This window comes from Mauremys mutica, chromosome 18 (assembly GCF_020497125.1).
Source record: "Mauremys mutica isolate MM-2020 ecotype Southern chromosome 18, ASM2049712v1, whole genome shotgun sequence".
Lineage (NCBI taxonomy): Eukaryota > Metazoa > Chordata > Testudines > Geoemydidae > Mauremys > Mauremys mutica.
This window is the reverse complement of record NC_059089.1, coordinates 17011029-17036616: the sequence shown is the minus strand read 5'-3', so window position 1 is coordinate 17036616 and position 25588 is coordinate 17011029. Positions and strand designations below refer to the sequence as shown.

The following is a 25588-nucleotide window of genomic DNA, read 5'->3' as shown; positions in this document are numbered from 1 at the left end:
GGGCAGAGAGCAGAGTCTGTGCCAATCTGAGGGCACCAATGGGGCCATTCAGTCAGCGACCCCAGCTTCTTAGAAATGGGCAGCAAATGACCCGACCCGCTACCTGGGGCTTGTGGGCAGAGGCCCTGGGTGCGTTGGGCAGCAGGGGGTGAGCTCTACTCCAGGGCAGGATTCGCCTCAGGTGAGAGGCGGTCACTGGCAGGGGGCTCTCTTGGAAGAGGTGGGAGCTCAGTGGAAGTGGCTGCTAAGGCGGGTAGCGGGGAGGGGCCTCTTCTGAGGAGGGCAGTTTGGGGGAGCAGTTGAAAGGGGTCGGGGTAAGGGGTCACGGGGAGGAGCCTCTCGGATATGCTGGGGGTCACGGGGAGGAGCCTCTTTTGGGGGGAAAACACCAGAACGGTGCACTGGGGAGGGGGCAGGACTTGCTCCTTCCCCCCACCCCGTTTGCCGTTTAATTACGAGCTGCCCGGCCCGGCCGCTAGCCCCGGTGTGTGGGGGTGGCGGGGAGTTCCCTCCGCGGCACCCGCGTTCCCGTACCTCGCGCACAGCCCGCCGGCCGCCATCTTCGTTCCCCTCTCACGTGACCCGTTATCCGCTGTACCGGCCGGCGCCAGCATCACGTGACGGGGACCCGCTCTTTCCTCGGCCCCCCCATCATGTGACAGACACCGGCAGCAAGATGGCGCCGTCCAGTGAGGTGAGTTAGTGAGCGAGATGCCATGGACGGGTGGAGGGGGGTGTATAGCGAGAACCCCAACAAGGGTCCCCTATAGAGTTATATAGGGGTCAAGGGAAGTGTAGCGTGGAGGTGGCTATAGGGGGCGCTGCTGTACGCGGATGCGCAGGAGCCGAGATGGCCGCTGTAGGGTCGTGGAGGTGCCAAGCCCGGGGTAACGTAGGGCTAGCGTGGAGTGAGATGGGGGCCAGGTGCGCTGCGGGGCTCCGTGGGAGGGGAGCGTGTCCGCTACAGAGGCAGGTTGGGGGTGTTGTTTTATACAAGGGCCCGTGTGGGGGTGTGAAGCTGAACACGAGAAGTATAGCGCGGAGGTGAGCCTGTTACGGTGCAAGCTCTTGAAGAGGGTCGCTTTGTCTCTCCTGCTGCACCGAGTCTTCTCCCTGACCCGTGGTTTGCTGCTCACTTGCATTTTAATTCGGGTGAGCAGCTCGAGTTCAACCCGAAACTCCCTTGTAGGCTTGAACTCGACCTGCTTCCCCGGGCGAAAATCCGATATAGATCTCGAAAACGGGGCAAGGACCTGTCAGTAGGAGAGGGCAGGGAAACCCTTATATGGAAACCAGAGGCGGAGGAACAGTTATTGGTCAACATGGTGCCTTCACTGCTATTTGAACCGAAGGTAGTTAGCGAACCCGAGTAAAGAACACCCCTCTTCTTGCGGGGAAGACGTCACCCTGGTGAAGCCCTGTATAATCCCGTGAGAAAAGACATACTGTGGACTTTCAACAGATGGGAAAGCTGAGTCTTGGGAGCCGAGTAATTTAATACAGTGATACTTTGTTTTATACCAGGTGTCTGCACCTTCCAGGAGGAGTGGATTTTTTATGCTGTTAATCGCTTCACTAAACACATAAAATACACTTCTGTCTTCCATAGTGTCTTCAGTATAGTGTCCCAGAATACCATAGTGGGAGTTGAATAACAAAGTAGAAAGTGGAGAGAGAAAGAAATTAAGTAGGATAGCTAAGAATGAAATTGTTTTCTATTTTAGCTGAGATGTGAAGTCAGATGAATATCAGACGTGGAGAGAAATTCAATCTGCTCTAGCTGTCAGGAACTGTAAAGGAGAAGTTGTGCAACTAAATGAAAGAACAGGAGGTTTGTACTAACTGAAACAAATATAAAGAGGCAGGACCCATGAGGCAAATAGGGAAAAGTCCATGGAGGGCTTTAAAACAACAAGTAGATCCTGATATGAACAAATAGCATATGAAGATGTTTGAGTATGAGAATAACACGGTCTGTTCCCTATGTAAGCAAGTGGCACCCAACTTCTGGAGTTCAAAGAGCTCATATCTGGAGAGATCATAGAGAAAGGAATGGCATACAGTTGAGGCAAGAGGAGATAATGATAAAATAGCCCTCATTACACACCTACAGGTCAGTAGTTTTCAAATTATGCTGTAGCTGCATTAAAGTAGCAGACATATGTAAATTCATACTTGGGCTTTCAGCCTTCTCAAGATGCTTTCACCATCAGAACTGGTTACTTTCCCATTTGGGTATGGTAGGTAGGTGTCATTGCTGTTGGTGGCTGGAGCTCTTAAATGTCCATGTTGGCCAATAACTGTTCCTCCGCCTCTGGTTTGCATATAAGGGTTTCCCTGCCCTCTCCTACTGATGGGTCCTTGCCCCGTTTTCTATATCTAGAAACAGACAGAAGTGGGCTGCTCAAAGCCAGTATTTGCCCTGTGTGAGCGAGAATTGTCACAGATTACTTGTCCTAACTATATGAAATTAATTTTCCTCCCATTGTTTCAAAACTGAAAAATTATTTGTTGGATTGGGGAAAAAATACATTTAGTTTGGCTTGGCTGTATAGCAACAATAAAAATGTATTGGTTGCCAAAAATTAAATTAATATTCAGTCCCTCTCAATATAAATTCCAAAAACCTCTGGAGAAAATTCAGACAAGGATTATTAAATTTAAAATACTAAGAACAAAATTCTGCATAAACCCACTCTGAAAGGGAGGATTGTCAGTCATCATCACTCCCATAACCACATTGGTCATTGGGGCACCATCATTGATGAGCAATCAACCAATTGTCTCCACCCATGATGATTGTGTGTCAGTGCTTGAGTCTCCGCAAAGTCCATTCCTGTCCGCTCTTTTATGTTGTCAATCCATCTCTTCTTCTGTCTACCTCTTCTTCTCTTCCCCTGTACTGTCCCATGGAGGATGATCTTGGATAGGCCAGATGATCTTGTTACATGGCCATACCACTTCAGTTTGTGCTTCTTCACAGTTGTCAGGAGGTCTTCATATGACCAGGGGCGGCTCTACGAATTCCGCCGCCCCAAGCAGGGCGGCGTGCTGTGCTGCTCGCACTGCCGGGCGCCGGTCCCGCGCCTCCGCGGGACCTCCCGCAGACGTGCCGCTGGTCCCGCGCCTACAGTGGAGCTTCCGCAGTCATGCCTGCGGGAGGTCCACACGAGCCGCGGGACCAGCGCACCCGCCGCAGTCATGCTTGCGGGAGGTCCGGTCGTCCCGCGGCTCCGTTGGACCTCCTGCAGGCATGACTGCGGAAGATCCGCCGGACCCGCCTGCCGCCCTCCAGTTAAAATGCCGCCCCACGCGCGCGCGTGGCGCGCTGGGGTCTGGAGCCGGCCCTGCATATGACTCAGCACATTGGGTGATGTCACAGACTTCTTCATTAGTGACGTGGTCGAAGTAGGATATGCCTAGGATTTACGGAAGTATCTCATCTCTACTACCTGTATTTTCCATTCAAGTCCTGCCGTAAGGGTCCATGTCTCCCACGCATACAGAAAAATGGAGATGACCAGTGCGTGCAGCAGTTTCAGTTTGGATTCCAGGGAGATGTTCTTGTTCCTCCAAATTGGCTTTAGCTTTGCCACTGTTGCTGTTGTTTGCAAAGTTCTTGCCAGAATTTCTGCCTTTGATCCTTCATCAGTGATGATTGCCCCCAGATACTTGAACTGTTTCACTGTCTCCAGCCCTTATCCACTGACAGTGATATGTGAGCTGATCCCATCACATTTGTTTGTCATCAGCTTGGTAGTATTTCATTTGTGACCCAAGGTTTTGTCTTCTTATGGTGTTTTCCAAGGATGCCCATTGCTGCTTCATTCATTACAGCATTGAAATTGTTGGTCATTGATTGTCAATACCAAATGTAATATATTATTGGATGGCTCAATTGGGATCACTTTCAGCCTGGTACCATGGTGACACCCATAAATACTAGATGAAAATCAGATGGAAAAACAGGATTGTAAATATAAATTTAGTGCGTTGATTTTTTTGTTACCTAAAAGATTTAAATTAACACAAGAGAAACAATCCAAGTGTCATAATTACACTTCACATATGGAATTTGATACAGAAAAGAAGAAGCTCCTTTTCCCTCCCTGCTTAAACTCATCAGAAACAATCTAGAGTTTCAACTCAGGTTATCTAATCCAATGTGTAATATATGGGAGTGAAAAGGTCAACCCTTGGGCAGCTATTCCGTAATACAAATATGGAAATTAATACCATCAAAGAACTCAAGAGGAATATTAATAGATCAGTCTTGACTTATTTGCAGCCATTATAGCATATCCCATGCAGGAAGCCCATTTTAGGAAACTGTTAAAGAGGGAGAAACATGAATTACAGGAAAAGGCCACTTTAAAGGGCCTGATCTTCCCATGGTATAACAAAATGTTACTGATGTATCTAGGAGATAAGGCTACCTTTATGGAAAAATGGGAGAAGGATCTAAAAACAGATATTCCTTTGGAACAGTAGAAATAGAAAAGCAAAAACCTCAACTACTTGATGTAACCACTAAGGAAAACTATTACAAAATATTTTTTTCAATGGTACCTCACTCCATTTAAGCTCAAGAAAATATATATGTAAAAGTCAAATGCTGGAAAGAATGTGAAGGAGTAGGAACCTTTCTGCATGGATGGTAGGAATGCCCTAAAATAATGGTATTTTGGAGGAAAGTAGCATATAGAATTTTCAAAATAACTAAAATTAGGCTACCCACAGAACTTATAGTGATTCTGTTAGGTTACAGTCCAAAGGAGGCTATTGAGTCAGGAAAGGCCCTATTGAGAACACATTTGCTACTAACAGTCAAATGCATGATCGCTAGTTCCTGAAAAAGGACAGATCTCCTAACACTAGTGACATGGAGAAATAAAGTATTGGAAATCCTTTCACTGCCAAAAAATGACAGAAAGCCTTATATAAGTAGATTTTATAATGTGTGGTTACCATGTTTGGAATCTGAACAGACTTAAACACAGAGAAAGATATTAGCCCAACACAAATGGGTCTTTTAAAGGAACAACTGCAGGTTATGGATAAGATTTGTTAATGCTTGGATGAAAAAATCATGTATGTTGTTAATGACAAAATAATTTTTGTTTATTAATAATGGCACAGATCTGTGCAGAAGAGACTGACTAGCTAAGGCTGTGAAATGGGAAAGGAAAGCTAGGAAAGGTTCCCTTTCAGCAATTGGGAAAGAGGCTGAGGCAAAGTGTAGGGAGAGGATGAGCTGGATAGGAGCAAATGCTTCACCTCAGAATTGTAATGATGCGTAAACCACTCCTTAAGTATCTAAATGTAAATTTACTCAGACTGACTTGGGAGAATATGTATGAACTGTATCTCTAGAACACTTTCTAAAGTAAAATAGAACACTGTGGCCAGTTTTCAGGTTGAGTCTGAGCTGTGTTTTTAGGGTACATGCAAGCTGTTCCTCTGTAACAAATGTGGCCCAGCAGTTCTTCTCTTAGAAACAAACAAACAACTTAATACAAAGGTACAGTGGACACTGTGTAGTCCTTTTGTAGACAGAAATATGTTGTATGTGGTTCCTAGCTACCACTAGAATTGCCAAGTTCCAAAAAACAGTGGAATCTGTCCAGTTTAGACCCATGTGACCACTTCTTTTTCTTTATGTCTTTGATGTTTTCTCTGGTACTCATATAATGTAAGCCTTATTGCTTATTTGAGAGAACAAACAGTGGGGTAAAGAAGGTGATGCAATAAGTAAAGCAGTCAGTCATAAAACTAATAACAGATGAAAGGAGAGACACTCTGAGGCAAAGGTGAACAGATGTACATTAAGATAAGTGGAAGTTTGCACAATAGTCTGGAGTATTTAATGTCTTGTTCTATCACAGAGGCTTTTTCCTCCAAAGTTTTGTGTTTTCTGCATTTGTTTAGAATCTTTTGCTAATATTTATAACTGAATAGAAAGTATCAGCTTGGACAGAAATTCCAAGTTATTTAGTACTACTAAAGAACTCTAATTAACCAGGAGAGAAAGGCCAGATGGGTTAAAATGCTGGAGAATTGCTATTTTAAAGGGACACTATAGATTTGTCACATTTATGTCTGCATAATTTTACTTACCAAAATTAGAAATAACCCCTAAGATTACTATAACTTGAAAGATTTTGGAGAAAGAAAATACTCTCTCCCCTCAGTTTGTTTATATTATATATATGACAGTGCTTTGTGTAGCGTCAGTTTTCCCTTTTACACAGCAACACTGGAGAGAAAATATTTTTAAAAATAGGACAATGTTACTGTAAATCCACAGCAAATCAGAAGAAAGGAGTTAGAGGCAAGGGGAAGACCTGAAACGACCTTTAACTCTTTTTATTTTAATTGAGCAGTTTTCAAGTTGACAGTGTCAATTCCTTTTTTAAAAACACATGAGTAGCCATGCTACATCATTTTGCTTCTGATTTGTTTGTTTTGTGTTTCAATTAATTTGTACCCTGTTTTGTTTTTCTTATTTTTTTGTTTTTTTAATTGGTATGTTTTAAAAGATCAAATGTTGCTTATGGTAGAAACAGTATTGTCAGTTCTATCAATAAAATGATTGCCTATGAAAATATGCATATTTTCATCTCTTTAATATTTATTTTATATAGCACCATGGCATGTGGGTGCATTAATTTCACTTCATTCTGTAACAAACTCATCACCAAGCTCTTCTGTCTTTAACTTACAGAGATGTCCAAGTGCCCTTTCCAGTGCAGTTCTTGTGAGTGCTGCTATTTAGTACTTGCATATGCTCCTTGCAGAATATAAAGCATTCCTTCTATACTTTCAGGAGAGAGAGGAAAAATCTGGCACTGCAATAGAAGTATTTACTATTTGCATGTGAATAAAAGTACTGTGAGATTTGGCTATGGCATTGCAAGCTGAGTTTTCTGATTTTTGAAAGCAGTAGAAAATGCTGGTTGACTTATTTCCATCTTCATTTTATTTTTCTCATGACAGGAATCAAAGCTTTCAACTGAGCTTCAGAAAATAAATAATGAGGAGGAGGCCTTGGGTATTCTAGTAGTCTCTTTAATTTTATTATTTTGTTTGTTTTTTATAGGCGTTGCAGTAGGATGAAAGTGAACTTTTACTAATGGACCAAGGACTGTATTGAAAATTTTGGAATCTGACAGTTGTAAAGATTCTGAAATCACAGGATGCCGCTGACTGGAACCATGTTAAACAAGCCAGTGCTTTTGGAATCCCTGATTGTGTTCATCATTGTGTTGTGTGTGCACACAGTAGTTTGGGACCGGTATTCCTGGTGTGTTATTGCTCTTGCTATTCAGGCTTTTTATGTCCAATTTAAATGGGACCGTCTACTCCGACTGGGTGGGGCCGTATTCCAGTTTCGGACGACAGCTAACAGTGGCCTACTACCAGCTAGTATGGTCATCCCACTCCTGGGGATTGTGATGAAGGAGAGATGCAAGGCTGCTGGCATTGTGTACTTTGAACGTTTTGGCATAGTTGTGGCCTCCACAGGCATGGTGCTAGCCCTCTTCCTATCTGTAATAGCAGTTGGCATCACAAGGCCTGTGCCAACTAACACCTGCATACTTTCAGGCATTGCTGGCAGTATAATCCTCTATACCATGAAGTATTCTTTAACTGTTTCTGAAGTGATAGAGGTTCTGGAAGTGCTGCTTATTTTTGTCTACCTCAGTATGATCTTGCTCTATCTGTTGCCTCGATGTTTTACTCCTGGGGAAGCATTACTAGTCCTTGGAGGTATAAGTTTCATCCTCAAACAGCTCATTAAACGCTCACTGAACGTGATAGAGGGCAGAGGGGATCCTGTAGACTTCGTCCTTCTAGTGGCAGTGGCTGGGGTGGTCCTTCTTGGAATTTTCTTCACTGCTCTCTTCTTCTTCATGGATTCAGGAACTTGGACATCCTCCATGTTTTTCCACATGATGACAGCAGTGCTGGGACTGGGGGTCCTCATGCCTTGGCTTTACCATCTGATTCGAAGGAATCCCTTGGTCTGGCTGCTCCAGTTTCTGGTTCAGACACAGACAAGAGTTTACCTCCTTGTGTACTGGACCCTGTTGGCTGCCTCTGCATGCATGGTGGTTCTTTACCAGAATTCCAAGAGATCATCTGAATCTAAAAAGCACCAGGCTTCAACCATAACCAGAAAATACTTCCATTTCATCATGGTGGCTACTTACATCCCTGGCCTAATTTATGACCACCAGCTTCTCTACATTGCTGCAGTGCTGTGTCTGGTAGTGTTTATCCTTTTAGAGTACATACGATACTTCAGGATCAAGCCATTTGGCCAAACACTCAGGCACTTGCTCACTCTCTTCTTGGATGAACGAGATAGTGGACCTCTGATCTTGACTCACATTTACCTACTTGTTGGGATGTCCCTTCCAGTGTGGTTGTTCCCCAGGCCTTGTGCTCCGAAAGGTACCCTGCCTGGGGCAGGAGCATTGGTTCCCTACTCTGGGGTACTGGCAGTAGGGGTGGGAGACACAATAGCCTCAATTTTTGGCAGTACAATAGGGGAAATCAAATGGCCGGGGACAAAGAAGACGTTTGAAGGGACAATGACTGCCATCTTTGCTCAGATCATTGCTGTGGCTCTTATTCTGATCTTTGATGGCAGAGTGAACCTGAACACCAGCTATGCCTGGATTTTGGGATCCATCAGCTTAGTTTCCCTTTTGGAAGCCTACACTACCCAAATAGACAATCTGCTCTTACCTCTCTACCTCCAGATACTGCTCATGGCTTAGAGACATTGCCAGGAACAGAGACTTTCTTTCTAGCTAGGGGTGATAATGAGCCATGCATCCCTGTTGAGAGCTCAGTTGAGCCAGTTTGGTATAGCAGGTAGAACAGCTAATGACAGAAAGGAAATAGTTCTTCAACTCTTAATTTACAATAAAAGTAAAGGCTTCTGTTTGTTTTTTGTTTATTATTTAATAGCTAAAGCAGCACTAACTGTTGCATCCTCTCAGAGGAGTAACAGGAAACCATCCACGTGATACTGTGATTCGTATAGCTGGTGATGCTGAATTAGATATACAGTCATAGTGATTTTGTTTCCAGGTCTCTTCTGGATGCACTGAAGCAGAAGGGGTGAGAAAGATGAGTTCACTAGAAGGGAAAAGACGGGGTCATTACATTTTCCTGGTTTTGCTACCTTAGAAGTTTGAAATAGACACGGTTCACCAGATGTATGTAGTGGTGTTGTAGCCATATTGGTCCCAGGATGTTAGAGAGACAAGGTGAGTGAGGTAATATCATTTATTGGGCCAACTTCTGTTGGTGAGAGAGACAAGCTTTCGAGCTACACAGAGCTCTTCTTCTGGTGACCTCAACAAGAGCTCCTCGTAGCTCCAAAGCTTGTCTCTCTCACCAACAGAAGTTGGTCCAATAAATATTACCTCACCCACCTTGTCTCTCTGTTCACCAGCGCAGGCTCCTACAAAGCTTGTGCACTGTATTAGTTTGCCACTGGGTTGGGTCCTGGCATCTTGTATTATTGCCCATGTGAATTCTGCCTCTTTCAATAAAAGCATGCTGTTGCAGTGAGGGTGTGCACCACCTGCACCATAGCATCAAGTTGTATGAAGACTGCCACGTCATCTCTCATTTCCTGTTACAAAATTAGAAGACCTCTGCCAACTAGACTGAAAACAGCACTAATGCTTATTCTGTTTAAAATAATTTCAAATACAGAGAATGTCAAACGTAGTTTATTGGAGGAGCATGGATAGATAGGCTTGCAGAGTGAAAACAATAGCCTTTGTGGCTAAAATTTTGATTTACTTGCCAGTTCTCTGGAATAAACCAAGTTCTGCCTTTTTCATGCTCTCGATCTCTTGAAATTACATTGAACAAAACTTGCTTTATATGTGATTTAAAAAAGAAAAGCTACATTAAAAAATTAATCTCCATTGAAGAGAGTCCCATTTCCAGATACAATTTAAAGAGAGATTAGGTTAAAACATTTAAAATCCTTTCCTGTATTACTTGTAACACATTAGATTATTAAAACAAAATATTTTAACAATCCAGTGTGCTTCTCTGCTACTCATACAGTTTGATTTACTTCTTGCATTTCTATCAGCTTGAACAAAAAAAATCACTGAAGTCAGTTTCACAGCTGTTTATAGTAAGTAATGTTCTAGTTTTCATAAATGTACTAGTACAGGCTGCAGTGTTTGGTTTGTAAATCATTAGGAGGGTTGAGGGGGTGCATTTAAATCTGGACAAATGGTTTTCATTAAAAATCATCCATGACAGTATTTCTATTAAAATGTAAATTGAGGAGCAAAGCTACCTGCTGCTGCCCCTTTAATTAGGATCATAACTCAGTACAATCGAAACAATTCACTGTTTATAGCCAAAAAAACTTTCCATTTCTGTATATTTAATCCTTTGAAACATTTCTACTTCTAGGAATCCTCTCTCATTAGCATGCAAAACTTTCATTAGGACCAGATTAAAATGATTTGTATCCTGCCTCTTCCACCCTCCCATGGAGTACCTGGTAGGGTATTTGCTTGCAAGAATTCTTGTCCAGGGAAGTTGATTCTGGTCCCTACTACAGCATCTTTGACATTTCTGCTATGTAAAGGGGCCACAGCGGTTCCCTGGGGCACAACCCCAGCCCTAGGGCAACATAGGGGCAAACTAGGCAGCTTAGCACCATCCTGTGCAGCCCCAAGTTTGGGACTGGGAGTGCATTGGTGTTAGCAGGAGGACTGGCCAGAGAGCACTGTGTGCTCTGGTTATTCTCTGCAGCAGAGTCAGACCACCTCCAACCATTCTGGATTGCACTGGCCCCTGGAACAACCGAGAGAGTATCACACTTGCCCACCCTCCTCCAACCCTTTTGGCCTTCTCTTTCTGGGCCCTGGCTCCTGAGACACACATTACAGAATCTCTCCTAGGACTTTTAAGAACGGTTAGAAAATGACTGTGATTAACAGAGCAATAGGCTGTGAGGCACTGCTCCAAGGAAACAGCCCTGGAGAGATGGATGGTGCAAGAGTACAGTGACCCTTAGCAACAGTGAATCCAACATGCTGCACAGCTTAGTAATTCTCACATTCTTGCAAGACCGACCGAGTAGGACATTGTCTACATCTGTCTTCAAATCACATTGAGCAGAGCACAGAAGGGAAAGGTGAGATGAACCAACTTTCTTACCAGGAAAATGCTACTTTAAAAAAAATTAATTAGAAAGGTGGGGTCTTTTTCCCACAAGAACTAAGAAAAAGCCTTAGCTACCACCCATCTGGTGTTCTGTACTTGGTAACAGAGCATTCAGGTGGAAGGTTGATATAACACTAAAGCCATAAAACAAAGCACCAGAACTGAAGGTTACTCTGTCCCCTGCTTATTGACATCAAAACAAGGTCTGAAAAAGGTAGGAAAGATCAGACTCTTGTTTCTAATAGAAGTCTTGGTGAATCTGAGCACGACTACCACTGTTATCCCTACCCAGCCTATTCATTCCTGCTACTGCAGTGATTTCAAATGCATCAAAAAATCCTGTTTGACCTACAGAACCTGTTTTAGCTGCTCAGTTTAAAACTGGCACTCTTGTTCCACCCAGCAAAGTCCCAGCCATTACTTAAGAGCAGTTTTTACCATAAATAAACTCAAGAATTTAATCTATTTCTTCATTGCAATGGGTGTTTGAGACAAATACCAGAGGTAGGCATCATGCTTAGAAAAAAATAATGTAGCAATAATGCTTGGAGCTGTGTGTGGCAGAAATCTATTTCTAACCTGCTTTAATCTGATACAGAGCCTGAGACAACAGGATGTCTTGGGTCATTCAGTCCATTCCTCCTGCAACAATGCAAAATCATCTGCACTATTTTGTTTTCATCTAGTCTATGAACATCATTGAGAATGTCTGTTCTGTTGGCAGCTGATTCTATTCAAGTGACCTCTTAGAAACTATCTCAAGTTCTTCTGTGTATTTTCCCAAGTATATTAAATATCAGTCCAGAGATGTATATATTTTGCATAGAGACCCCATATAGTCAGGTACAGCTGTCTCCTTTTTTTTTTTTTTTTTTAAGGTAGATAGCTTTCACCAACTGGAAATGGTAATGTTAGTGCTATTTAAAATAAGCAAAACATCTAGTTTACATTTAAGATAAAGGCTTAAAATTAATTTCTATAGATGACTTTAAAACTTTTAAATCAAGTTGAAATGCTGAAGATACTGCTGGGCTGTATGCATTAATTTTAGCAATAAAACCCTTGATGTTAAGGGTTTAAACTGATCCACAATATATGCTCTTGCAATTTCTCTGAACACAAAATTCACCCATGGAGACTAATTATTAATAAAATGTACTATTGCTACTCAATCTTTTTTCCTGTTTTTGTTATATTTGCATATATGTTTCTAGAGCTCCTGCTGCCTACATAATCCCATTTATAATGTTGCCACCAGTTTTATCCACATTCCAATCCCCCCTTCCTCTAGTCTGCACATTGCTTCTATTGTCTCAATGTTTGATAGCTCAGCTTTAAAACATAAAACTGATATTACGCATTCAAAGGATAATAAATAGGAGGGAATATTGTTTAGAGAGTACAGCATGAGAATCAGGACTCCAGGGGTTTTGTTCCCAAGTCTGCTGTGTGATCTGGGGTAAGTCACTTAAAGCTAAATAGTGAAGCCCTTGTACATGTTAGTGAGCACTTACTCAAGTAATTGAGACTGCTCCCATGAGTAAGGGCTCCACAATCAGACCTACTCCTGCTTTGTGCCTCAGTTTACCCATCTGTAAAACTAGGATAATACCTCCAAGAGGTGTTGTAAAGATTCATTATTTAGTGTCTGTAAAGCATTCAGATCTGTGGTGGGAAAGTACTGGATAAGTGTGAAGTATTATTGTTCCCTGTCACAGTGAATTCAATAACTATGAAGTAAACTACTTGAGCATCCCTGTAATAAGCTATGAAGTTGGCTTTTGGGGGTATGTCAATTATATAATATACGGTGACATGAAAATTTATGAAGCATATTTCCAGTCTTGTGTATGGATACTTCAGAGTAGCTGTTCTCTCTGTATATATTAAACAAAATACATAACTCCATCCTTTGTTATTTGTTATAAAATATATTCCACCAGAACTGAAACTGAAGAAAAGTCCTCTCTCTCTTCATTTAGTAACTCTTCATAGATTTGCTAAAAAAAGCTAGTTTGACTATTCAGTGAAAGTACTAGAAGGGTACGTAGGAACATAAAATAGACTCTATCACTTTGTTTAAATTAGTTTTATTTAGAATATTCAGATTGATGTAATGTAGCCCATATATGATACTGCCTAGAAGAGTTACAGTGTTATGTGCTCTTTGCTAGCATCTGTTATGCATGCTGGGAGTTAAAGGCATAATCACTGTATGTCTTTACCCTTATGTATTGTGGTCTAACACTTTTTGGAGGTTTCAGGACTGTCATCTTCGAACAAGAGAAATGTGTTTGTGTTATTTTTATTCTTGATATTCCAGCTTCAATATGCATCAAAAGTTACTCAATTCTCCTTGAAAATGTATGCAGTAAAGGTTTACAAGTCTAGGGATTGTCTTATCTCCTCACATACCACTCCCCAGTAACTCTTACTTAGCATTTTAAAAGGAAAAATAAGAAATGTAGGCTCCCTGCTTTGATCTGCCCATTCTAGACTTCTCTTTTAATCCATTGCAATTGCACCAGGGTAGGTTTTAACTTGTTTGTGGTACAACAAAACCCTTCTGCATAACCTCCAAAAGACTCTGTAAACATGAGGGTAATACAACAGAAATGGAATAAACATAATAGAAATTTTCTTGACTTGGGTTGTACAAGGGGAAAATACTGAGATTTTGAGTATCCTGAAAAGGAGGTGCCTCTCAGTGGGTCCCAAAGTTAAGGTACAATGGTCTCTTACTAGTCAGTTCATATGACTAAAGAGATTTACCCATCAAAAGTGGTTTTTAGGTGACTGTTCTCACTATGAGTAGTGTACACGTAGCACAGATGCTCTGAGTAAAGCCAGCGCTGGATGGGCGTGGGTGAAGATTCTTCTGTCATGCACACAGCCTGAAGCTACTCCTTCTGTGCAGAGGACAAATGAATATTGGGAAATGAAAGCGGGCGGTGAAGTTGTATCTGAAGAGAACAGCAGCAGGTGGCTGAGAAAGGTGAATGGAATCTACTCACTAATCAACCATTTGACTCCAATGGCCAACATTAGCTTCAGGTGTAGAGAGGTGGAAAAGGCAATTCAGGAGTTGGCTGAAGCCTGAGAAGAGAAGAGAAAACACTTAAGTAAAAACAGAATTCCAGAATCAGCCCCAGGTCTACCTGACACACGATCAGTTCTAACTTGGGTACCACTGATGCAGAAATTAACAGTTCTGATGGGAAGCCTTTAACAGGCACTTCCTCAGATTCAATCCAGTATGTCCAATCTCTTGCTACACAAGGAAACTCTACAAAACTTTTAACATCCCTAAGCAGAGGTTCACATCTTGGTTTTCCACCTGCATTCATCACCTTTTACTGTAAGAAGTCATTACCTCTTTCCCCAGTGCATTTAATTACTTTCTTCTAATCTAACTCTGTACCCAGAGGGTGCTTCAGACATAGGTTGCAAACTTCTGTAAGGAGAATGGGTTTTGTGATCAAAACACAGGACCAGAATGTGGGGTCTATTCCCAGCTGTGCTACAGATATCATGTATGACCCTAAGTCATTTAACCTCTGTCAGATGTATGCATTTTAATGCTTTCATCAGTATACTCGTTACAAAAGCTTCAGTTTAGGCTGGGAGGATCATATTCTTCATTGTTTATGCTGCTTTCTTAAAAGGGATTGTTCTCCCAGGCCGGCCTTCAGGAGATCCTTACCTGTCATTCTGCAACTCTAACTTGCACAAAGAGACAGTCTCTGTATGTGGCAGGAATCAAGCTGATCCTGTTCTGTGGCAGTAGGGAATTCCACAGTCACTACAGATATTAGTATTTATCCTCCCTGAAGGGGTGTTATGAGCTTAATGAATGGTTGTAAGGCCCTCTGCTGCACCTTTGCTGGAGGACCTTACAGCGCTGTTATTATATGGCTAGCAGAAAAACAACCCTTGGCTACAGAGGCCAGGGAAATTGTCCTGGGAGACTGCTATTGACACTGGAGTGCAAAGCTGCAGCTAGCACAGTTCTGTAGGTGTCACACAAAAATGGGGTGATAAGAGCTGGGGTTGTTGGGTGGGGGGAAAAAGCTTCTTAAATGGTTACAGCTTTAAAAAGCCTCCAGTTTCCAGCAGTTTTTTTGCTACTGAAGGATCTCTATATACCAGTTCTCTTTGCTCCAGCTGGTGTCTTTGGCCTCCATCAGATGGAAAGTGTACACATGGCGGGACCACTCTGAGCTGTTCAACTCACTCTTGTGGACAACTTCTCCATGGATGAGAATGAGGCCACCTGTTTGAAATAAACACACACCTGTCTTTCCTTTGGAACATCTCTTTCCTCTGTGCCATACAAGAGGAGCTGTTGCTGTCTTTGAAAGGTTTGTCATGATAACGAGACAAAAGTCAAACTTGGGAAATACAGCCCATTGATTCCTATGCTAAGAATTTGGGAAGGCTCCAGGAATGTACTGTACTGTTGCTTTGGTTCTATGCGATCAATTTCTTTCATTGTGGACTCTTCACATAACCCTTTGGCAGCAGCCGGGGCATCAGGGCTGCACTGGCAATACATCATTGCATTCCCTCTGGGCCTGTGGTTTAAAACTGAATATGTGTGACTGCATCTATCTCTCTTGCATTTTCACTGGTTCTACAGATGAATCTTTACCTTTGCAGATGGGCACAGGAATAAACTGGCTATCTTGATAAGTCTGCTCAGAGCCGACGAACTGTGTGCATGGTATGGTTCCTGGCGGGGCTCGGACCATTCTCCGTGTGATGCCATCTGCAATCCCACAGTAGACAAAACTTTTTTTAAAAAACGTAATGAATCATTTAACTGGGCAGTAAATAAACCTCTGTGTTAAGATTCAATTTTAGACTATTTAATTAATCAAATAACAAAAGCTTGATCAAGTTTAATAATCAAAGATTAATCAGCACAGTACAAAAAGGAAAGAATTAATACTTTACCAGTCTGGAAATCATGCTTTGCAGAAAGGACATCTTTGCTCTGCTCCAAAGCATTAACTCACTCCTTATATTTCTACCCCATTTCCCATGCACAAGAAACTCTCTAAATGCCTTTATTTCATGACAAACCCTACTTTTCCTTTCCTATGCATTTTGCACCTACTGTCCAAGGTTCTTGGGCACATGCACCTAATTAGTTTAACAATCTTGTATCAATTATAATAGTTGCTTATTATTTTAACAAAGCTGAGCATATTATTTTGTGCTTAATAATCTCTATATCTGCCAAGAATAAAAGCGTACACACAGCTTTTTATATATATTTTAGTACAGAGCTTTCTGGGAGAGCTTGTTCAGTTAGCAGATCCTATAAAATGTGTAATATCGACTAACTACTGTTAGCCACCAATACTTTTTGGTTAACCTCTGCAATCATAGCCGCTGCACTGACTGGAAAACTTAAACCCCTCATTACATTAGTGCTACCCTTATCTGCAAAAACATGCAGTGCTTTCTGAGCAGAGTCCTCCACTTACGCAAAACGCATCTTTGGCATCGTTCTCCTTTCTGTAACAGTACAGATGTTTAACTGCAGCTACAGAGCCATATGCTGAGTTTAGGCACAAATTGTGATTACAACAAAGTGCAAAGCTTTATGATTTCTCAGGGAAGAATGTCTTTTGCTTCATTTTGTTTTTAATTTATTTATTTTTAAGAGAGACCTGAGGATCGTACCTGTTTTAAGGCACATTAAAGTTTGAGATTACATGGATAAACAGTGCCTCTGGAGCTAACTAGTTCCCATGCTAGACGTATACAAAGTGTAAAATGTGCACCAATAGTTAGAAGCCCATGGCAACTTCCATCTGTCAAGAAAGAGAGAATACACCAATTGTATTTTGATTTGGCCTAACCTATGTGTTGTCATAGTCCACTGATTGCTCTCTGATCTCTTGGACGCTATCCAGTTCATTCTTGTTTTCAAAGTTTGCATTCGTTTTGCATGTTTTCTGAATTTTAGACGAGTGTTGGAGGGCGGAGGGGAGGCGGGTAAGTGCAAGATTTTTATTCTTCCTCCCCTTACACAGAGCAAGCTGGGGTAGCAATATTCTTAGTCTTGTTCCAGGACAACCGAAAAGGTTAATGGGTATATATCCTGAAGGGATCTGTGTTTAAAGCTGGGGGGTGGGTGATGGGGGTGTCAATATAAATATAGTGCAGCATCAAAGTTTTATTAAATAAATAAAAATGAGCAAAGTGGTTTCACTGTGCTTATCCCTAACCTGAAGGAACCTGGAGAAACTGCTCCTTCCAGCCCAGGTCAGGGTGGAGAAGCATTTTCAAGGCTGCTGTAGGAAGCTCCGGAATGAAGTAAGGGTCTGTAGCACTGCAAAGAAGACTCTTTTGAAGGATCAAAGAGTAGTTGTGAAGGGCTCAAATCTTGTTGAACAAGAAAGGGTCAGATACTTGCTGAAGGAAGTTACTCAGTAATACTAAATTGAAAGGGTTTCAGGAACACCAGAAGTGGATCCTAATATTGCAAGGTCTGGATTTAATAAGTAAAAATTCAATAAGATTGTAGGTACCACTATCTCTGTACTTTAAGCAGATTGTATGGGTATAGTACAGCATTAAACTTGGGCATTTGGTGTCAGAGTCAGAAATAACGTCAAGTTTTGATTTCCAGGAATGTTTTTGGATTAAAATCACAAATCCTTGGTCTAGTGACCAGCAGCAAAGGAAATGAGTCATTTGAGCCAGCCTGCTAAAAGTGGGATTAGAAATTTGGCCCCTAAAAGTACAAAGGGAATGATGTTGCTTTAAACAAAGTTTCCCTAAAGTATGATGGTGTCTCCACTAGCTGGATGCGGCCATGTAACCACTGTATGATTCAGAGGACACAGTACAATCTGTGCTACTTTCCACCCGTAACCAGGAGCCAAGGGTGCATTTCAGTGTATGGCAGAATAATATGAATCTTACTGGTGTGAGAGCCAGGGATGAACCATAGACAGCTGTTCTCCTGTGTGGCGTTCTCCAGAGCTATCCAGAGGCCCAGAACCCTGCCCAGTGGCTCTGTGTACAGAAATGTGGCATCCTGGTGTGGTCTCACTGAAACCAACAGACACCTGGTTACCTTACATTTTAAAGACTGTTGAATTAAGAGTAATGGAAGGTCTATGGGGCTTTTCTGCCTTTCCTTTCTCTGCCCTCTTGTGACTGCAGTATGAATCCTCCTAGAAGTGACAACAGAGAGTATGCATGCTCCTGACACCGCTGGTTTCCATTTCTGCCAAGTCACAGGGATGCAGAAGTTCACTGGCTGTGTGCATGCTACTACCACCAGCCTGGACAGACAGACAGACAAACATCATCCCCTGGAAAATCTCACCTCTGTAGAGGTGGGGGTGGGTGAGTATATCTATTGATAGTGTGTGGGGAGAGACTGATACTGTCCCCTTCCCAATAAATTCTCAGCTCATGTCCCATTTATTCTAGGGGGAGTACAGCAAGGATAACTTATTCCAAGTCACATTTGAGGCGTATGGGAATAACTTTTGGTTTACAGCAATCCCTGAAAGACAAGGAAGCTTGACATACAGTTAGGAAATTCCCCCAATCACTTGTTCTTTCCCATCTCCCTGACATCTTACTACTTTGGGAATCTCAAGCGTGTTGCGAGAATCGGCCCCCGCTGCAATCATAACACATGGGACTGGGTCACCCTTCAACCTAGTGTGGATATAAATTAGCTCTTTGCCTGCCCACACAGAAATAGAAAGGAACCCTGAGATTTTCACACCCCATTCCCAGTAATTTCTAACGGGAACTGGGCATCCAAACCTTTAGGCAGCTTTGAAAAATCTCACTGAGTGACCAGTTTGTGCCACGGCCACCTCTCCTGCTACTTGAATTCCCTTCCTCCAAACCTTGGTACTGGTACATAATATCTGCAGCCTAGTACAGACGTAGTATGAATTTTACCTTCACCACCAATGCCAGGTTGCTGGAAGAGGAAAAATAGAAAGAAGAGGAGAACATTAAATTGGAAAATATTAAAATGGCTTCTTTCATGAGTAAATAGGAGATTGGAGTTACTGTACCTTAAATATATACATACTCTGGACAACCACGGGTTTCTCAAGGGCCAGTTTTCTTCCCAACTCCTGTGGAACATCCCAAAGTTATAACACTTCAGTTCTCTGGTCAGAATTTAGCAAATGCTTGCTGAGAATTCTTATAAATCCTTTCATGAGGAGAGGGCTCATCCTTCTGAGCATACAGTTTTGAAACTAAACGATTACATAGTTGAGTTCTTTCAAGTGACTTAAGCTTCTGCTCACCTGCACTTTGGAGGAGTGAGTGATTTGCTTGAAGATGGGATCATAAGCATGCAAAGCTGAGGGAAAGAAGTTGTCACTTAGTGAAAATTCTATAACTCCTTTCCAGAAGGGACCCTTTAAACTCTGAGGAAACACAATTATGTGTATTTGCAGTCTTACCCTTCAGAATGTGTCTGTCAGGCTCAAACTGCATCCCTTTCAGGAATCAGTTTAGTGTGCACAGTGCCCATCGTCATGTCTGCCTCGTTCCTTTTGCTAAAAGGTCTGGGTTAGACAAATTCCTTTTGTTTCAAGCTTTTTTTTATGGATTGTAAATTAGGCAAAATATTTCATCAGATGGAGATAACACATAAGTGCTGTTGACATTTGCAAATCATATAATGAATTTCTTTAGCGGACAAAGATATCAGTCTCCTTTACGACAAACTGCGGCTATATGAAAATAATGGTCTATGACCAAAAAATAGGTTGGAAGAGATTTCTGGGGTATGTTCTGAAGGAAAACCAAATAGATTGTACAGCGCTGCAGATACTAAGAGCTTAGATATTAGGATGGGGAGCATTATACACAACCCTAAGATAGATAAATACTACTAAGGGGTTGCACAATTTGTTGCGTCTATAGGCTGAACTCAGTGCACGGTCCAGGCATCTCTCCATTCCACCTGCAAGTTTCTTGTGTGATGCTCTCCCATCCCCTTCTATTTCAGGCCCTCCCTGCAACACCCCTCCAGTTTCCCTCCTGCCAGGGTTTCTGAGTGGCCCCCATTTCCCTCCTCCTCCCATACTAGGGTCCTCCATTCTCCCCGCATGCCATCAGTTATTTTTGCAACACCATTCCCACTTATACCATGCCAGTGGCTCTGGGCTTCCCCTCCACACCAGGGTCCCCCAATCTCCCACACGAGGGGTTGTATGCCCCCCCACTCCTCCTCCCACCCATTGCAGGGGCTGTGAGCCTTCTATCTCCCCTTCCTTTCATACAAGGATCCCCCAATTTTCCCTCCAGCAGTGGTTCTGTGAGCCCAGGATCCCCCATTATTCCTCCCATGCCAGGCACTGTGTTCTTGCCCTCTTTTCCCTCCACACATTATTATTTGTCTGGGGGAGAAGTCTGTCAGGTTGCCAGCATGTTGAACTATAGGGAGAATGGGTACAGTGACAGATGAAACAGACTTGTTATAGCAGAAGGCATGAGTGGGTGCCAACAATCCATTGTTTGATCTATAGACAATATCAGAAGTGCTTGAAGTTGTAATTATGCTAAAGAGATGGCAGGCGCTCCATGTATGCATTTTCCCCTGGAAACTTTGGAATTGATCAGTTGCATTCAAAAGTTGTCACATTACAGACAGACAAAAATGCCATCAAGGTGAGCATTGGGCCTCTAAAACTCAGTCAATTATCTGACCATGTCCTTCAGAGTACTACAGTTCTTGGAGTTTGAATACAGCATGATGAGAAAATTCTGTAGAGATGAAACATGGGGCATCAAATTTTTATCATATGTAAAATTAAGAACTGGGAGCACAAATTCAGTGCTCTTTGAATGCCTTAACTTGCCCTAGAGTTTTTAACTTGGAAGCAAATGCTTTGGATTCAGGATCACTCTTAAAGAGGATAGAATTTGCTGTTCAGTCAGTTTACTCAACCCAGCAGAGACTGCTACAGAGCAAGAAAGTGACTAGACAGAAAATAAGTGGATAAATTGCAGAAGAATAGGTCAAAATGAATCCTCCTCTTGGAATTGCAGTTAGGCCTGAGTGAGGAGGATGCTATCTGTGTTTTCCGTTTCCTCTTGAAGGAGCACTTGCAGTACAGCAGAGGACAAAGAGAGGGTGGGAAGAGTTGTTTATTTTTTGTTTTGTTTTTTAGGGACATTGTTTTCCCTATAGATACTGCAGGACTGTGAGATCAGATACTGGATTTTCAAGTTTTAATGGAGAAAGATCTAGGCAAGGTTCCTGCGTTTGTGAGATAAAAATGCTGAACCCTGTTATGTTTTCTCTAGGTATTGTTTGAAAACAAAAGGGATACAGCTAGTTCTTTAGCAGCTGGAAGAGGGGAAATAGGACACATTGGAAACCTGTAAGATTGAGAAGCTGCTGGCAATGTCACAGTGAAGAATCCCAGCTTGCTGAGCGCTAGCAGTGTGCTCAGAACAGAGAAGATAATCTGTCCTAAGGATCTTAACAATCTAGACTGGACAAAGACAGTACAGTTCAAACAATCTGTTGCATGAGAGATACACAAGTTTGAACTTCAGCCAATATAGGTCAATGATCCTTTTAAAAAACTATAAAAGCCTTGTGGAACAAGTGGCTTTTGAAAAGAGATTTAAATGGGAAATGAGAAGCCTTTTGGCAAGGGACAGGGAGGTTTCCTAGCATGCGGTAACACAGAAGGGAGCACAAATACGAGAGTGGAAGGATTCAAAGGGGGCACAGGAAGAAGCAAACTGATATGTGGGCAGAGTGAAGCTGGGCAGAGGCTTAGAGTTAAATCTGAGAAACTTGAACCTGATGCTGGTGAGGGAAAGAGACAGAGCAAGGTTGCAAAGAAGGGATTTGTGGGCCACAATGGGAGGAGAAGAGGATTTTTGCAATCAGGGGCGGCTCTAGACCCCAGCGCGCCAAGCAGGCGCGTGGGGCGGCCCTTTCCCGGGGGGGGCGGCATTTGGCTCCGGTGGACCTGCCGCAGGCATGACTGCGGCGGGTCCCCTCTTCCCGCGGCTCCGGTTGAGCTCCCGCAGGCATGCCTGCGGGAGCTCAACCGGAGCCGCGGGAAGAGGGGACCCGCCGCGGGACCGGGGAAGGGCGGCGCAGCGCACCGCGCTGCTTGGGGCAGCCTGATTTCTAGAGCCGCCTCTGTTTGCAATAATGTTCAGTGGACAGGGGCATGACAAAAGCAATAGAACAGAGAGGAGGAGGCTGTAGTCAAGGCAAGAGAATTTAAATCTATGTGTCTTGTTTTAATACAACGGGCAGAGTCCATGTTTAGCTAAAACATTAACTCAGGAGAGCAGTTTCTTTGTAATGTGCTGGCATTATTCACAATAGACAAGTCTGAAGGAATGCTTAGTTCTGGAAAATACACCGCATATTTTCTCTCCAAAAGCATCACAGCTCATACATACCATGGCCAATCTTGTTTATAGATTTCTCCTTTGGAACAAGAAAGTCACCTAAGAAACCAAGTGCTGAATTAAAGAGGATGCAACAAAACAAAGAGTAAACAACAGCGCCTAGAACTCCCCTCTCTCCCAAGTAGTCATTCAGCCACCTTATCCCTTTAAGAAAGTTCCTGGATCACTAGCAGATTGCTTACATTTCTTCCCATCCACCCCAAGCCCATTACAGCCGATGATAGGTAACTTTTACCTTTTTCATCAAAAACTCCTTTCTCAAAGAAGAATCTGATCTTGTCTCCACTGGTTAGAAAATAATTTGCACTGCCCTGTCGGAGACAAGAGAGACTCAGCAATGGTAATAACCTAGAGAGTATATCTCGATGAACACTTCCAGCAAGGAGCTAGTACTTTCCTGCATCTTCTCCCCATCAAGAGAGCAGGAAGAATAAAGTAGAATAAAGACATCAGTAGTTCACACAGAGGCTTTGGACTGTGCTAAACTTCTTGGGCTCTAGCTTGCCCTTTGCAGACACCCCATATCGGGTGAACAGAAGGGTTTTGGTTTGTGAGAAGTGTTGATGTGACAGCCCTGGAGACTGAGATATTCCTTATCCATGGAACCAGTATAGTATAGGTAGTAACAATAGAGGCTCTCACACATTCAACCCTTTTCTGCAGGGACTCTTCACGTTTAGCCTCTGCGACCCATTCCTCTCTTGGCTTTTCCTGAGATCACCAACAAAATGTTGCCCAAGGCAGTATAGAGAGTGCTCGTCAGAGGCAAGATTGCACTTCAGCAGTATGTAGCTCTCAGCCTCCTGCTCAGACATGCCTCCTTGCAAGAACAAAACCCTTTTTCCTGAACTGCCTAGTGTTACAAACTAGCCCTTTGCTAACCACCTCAGGAGTAATTTGTGATTTAGATTGCCCCTTCTCGCCTCTGTCTGAAGCACCTATCTGTACCTGTGCCTTGAGCTGTTCCTCTTCGCTGGTGGAGAACTCTGTATGGCAGTGGGGTGGCACATCCATCTTGGCTATAATCTTGTGTATTTGCTCCCTCATGGCATCACATTCTTCTGTGGTGAAAAACTCTTCCAAAACAAGGAAACCATCTTCATGGAACTAGAAGAGAGCACTAGAGTTCAGATGGGGACAGAGTGGCTGGCATTCTATGGTACACTTAAGAGACAGCAGTTACATTCAATAAAGGTGCACCTCCTGGCTGTCAGTGGTCTTCAGTTTGGTGTAATGCCCTTTTCTTGGGCTCTACATCCAGATGCTGGATCAGACTTACATCCGTGGAGATCTTCTCTGCTAGTGGAAATGCAGTAAAGCAAAGTGCATTTTTCATACACTGTACTTTGCATCATAGACCTCTTTTAACGTGCATCTAATAATCTGCATTATTGCCTGACCCTCCAAACCCACACCAACCAGCCTTTCTCATTATACAAGTTTGTTACGGATTCATTTTAATAATTTCCTTAATGAGTAATGTTTGTATTCTCACTTCTTTAAAAAGGGAAATTTCTACTGGAAAAAGAAAATCAGTAAGAGATTCACAGGCTGTGGTTAGGGAGAAAGAGATTACAACTCCTACATGCAGCAGGCTCTAGGAACCAAATGAAATATGCATTTGTTACTGTCCTCATGGCTTAAAACTCTCTTCCCCAAAGGAGGACATTAAGTAACTGCTAAACACAAACTTTACCAAAATGAACAATGCAATTTTGTTCTGTTTCAGGATTAGAACAAGATTACTGAGAGGTTGGAAAAAGTACTTGTTCTAAACTTAACTGAGAATGTGTGCTGATTTCTCAGGGGTGATTGATCAATCCCTTATGAAAATTAAATTAGCTCTCTAGACATTGCAGACTTGAACCGTTAACTCTTTATAAAAAAAAAGTGCTCAGATAATACAGTATACAAAATGGAGTAGACTATAACATGTTCCCAAAGCAAATTTTGCTAAACACAATTACTGGTTAACTGGACAGGAATGTGGGTTAGTGAGATCTGTTCCTTTCTCACAAGTACAGCACTATCAGCCTGTATCTCACACACACACTCACACTCAACTTGCTGGATGCAGTAGTTCATTGCTCTCCTCCCTTACCCGTTGGATCTGTTCTTCGGTTACAAATGCCATTGCAGATTCAGCCTCACAGTGATTATGTCAGTAAGCTGTAATTCCTCCAGAGCCTTGCACAGCTAACTCCCCCTCTCCACGTGATTCTTTCAACACCATGTGATCAAGAATGAACCTGGGAATCAGACTGCTATCCAAGCAATCAGGGATTTCCCTCCCTTCTTCCCCCTCTCTCTTGTTTAGATTCAGTTCTTTGCCCAGATCTGCTTCTTTTAATTGAAATCAATATTTGCTGAGGTGACATAGCCATGTTGGTCCCAGGATACAAGAGAGAAGGTGGGTGAAGTAATATCTTTTATTGGACCAACTTCTGTTGGTGAACAAGACAAGCTGCTTCAGGCCTGAAGAAGAGCTCTGAGAAAGGCTATGTCTGTACTAGAGACCTTACAGTGGCACAGGTGTACCGATGCAGCTGCACCGCTGTAAGATCTATGTGCCATCTATGCCGACATGAGAGAAGAGCTCTCCCTTTGACATAATTAAAGCCCCCCCATCGAGAGGCGGTAGCTATGTGCTGACGTAGCGCTGTGCACACTGCCGTTTATGCTGCTGAAACTTATGTCACTCAGAGAGGCGGGTTTTATACACCCCTGAACAACATAAGTTTTGCCAACATAAGTGGTAGTGTAGACATGGGCTTTCAAGTCTCTTTCACCAACAGAAGTTGGCCTACTAAAAGATATTACCTCACCCGTCTTGTCTCATTGAACTCAAGGGAAATTAGGAGCCTAAATACCTGTGTGGATCCGGGCTTTTGTGCAGCTGAGAAATAAGGCATGCACAAAAAAGTTT

General features: G+C 42.7%; 3 protein-coding genes across 10 annotated transcripts in view; 1 reads left to right on the top strand and 2 right to left on the bottom strand.

Annotated features, from left to right (window-relative positions):
* NUP188 (nucleoporin 188) overlaps positions 1–636 on the bottom strand; it is a 50748-nt gene extending 50112 nt beyond the window's left edge. Inside the window, 1 exon segment of the mRNA XM_044993097.1 lies at positions 535–636. Within this exon segment, the coding sequence (XP_044849032.1) occupies positions 535–614 (80 nt within the window). The 5' untranslated portion in view covers positions 615–636.
* Positions 429–13154, top strand: DOLK (dolichol kinase). 3 transcript variants are annotated; one of them, XM_044993211.1, is made up of 2 exons: positions 429–694; positions 7100–13154. In XM_044993211.1, the coding sequence occupies exon 2, from the start codon at positions 7197–7199 to the stop codon at positions 8784–8786; it is 1590 nt and encodes a 529-aa protein (XP_044849146.1). In that variant the 5' UTR covers positions 429–694; positions 7100–7196; the 3' UTR covers positions 8787–13154. The 3 variants fall into 3 exon arrangements, with proteins under 3 accessions (XP_044849146.1, XP_044849148.1, XP_044849147.1); XM_044993213.1 differs by lacking the exon at positions 429–694 and adding an exon at positions 1629–1831; XM_044993212.1 differs by lacking the exon at positions 429–694 and adding an exon at positions 1883–2113.
* Positions 8965–24888, bottom strand: PHYHD1 (phytanoyl-CoA dioxygenase domain containing 1). Of its 6 annotated transcripts, none has more exons than XM_044993223.1 (12): positions 24764–24888; positions 23611–23769; positions 22898–22973; positions 22654–22701; positions 19518–19573; positions 19278–19340; positions 19159–19180; positions 18157–18285; positions 15869–15985; positions 15364–15490; positions 14232–14313; positions 8965–9150 (listed from the first exon to the last, which is right to left on the bottom strand). In XM_044993223.1, exons 1-11 carry the CDS (start codon positions 24794–24796, stop codon positions 14268–14270), a joined length of 876 nt encoding a protein of 291 aa, XP_044849158.1. In that variant the 5' UTR covers positions 24797–24888; the 3' UTR covers positions 8965–9150; positions 14232–14267. The 6 variants fall into 6 exon arrangements, with proteins under 6 accessions (XP_044849158.1, XP_044849159.1, XP_044849157.1 ...); XM_044993224.1 differs by lacking the exon at positions 8965–9150 and adding an exon at positions 13292–14126; XM_044993222.1 differs by lacking the exon at positions 8965–9150 and having other exon boundaries at positions 13292–14313.
* Between the last annotated feature and the right edge of the window lie 700 nt (positions 24889–25588).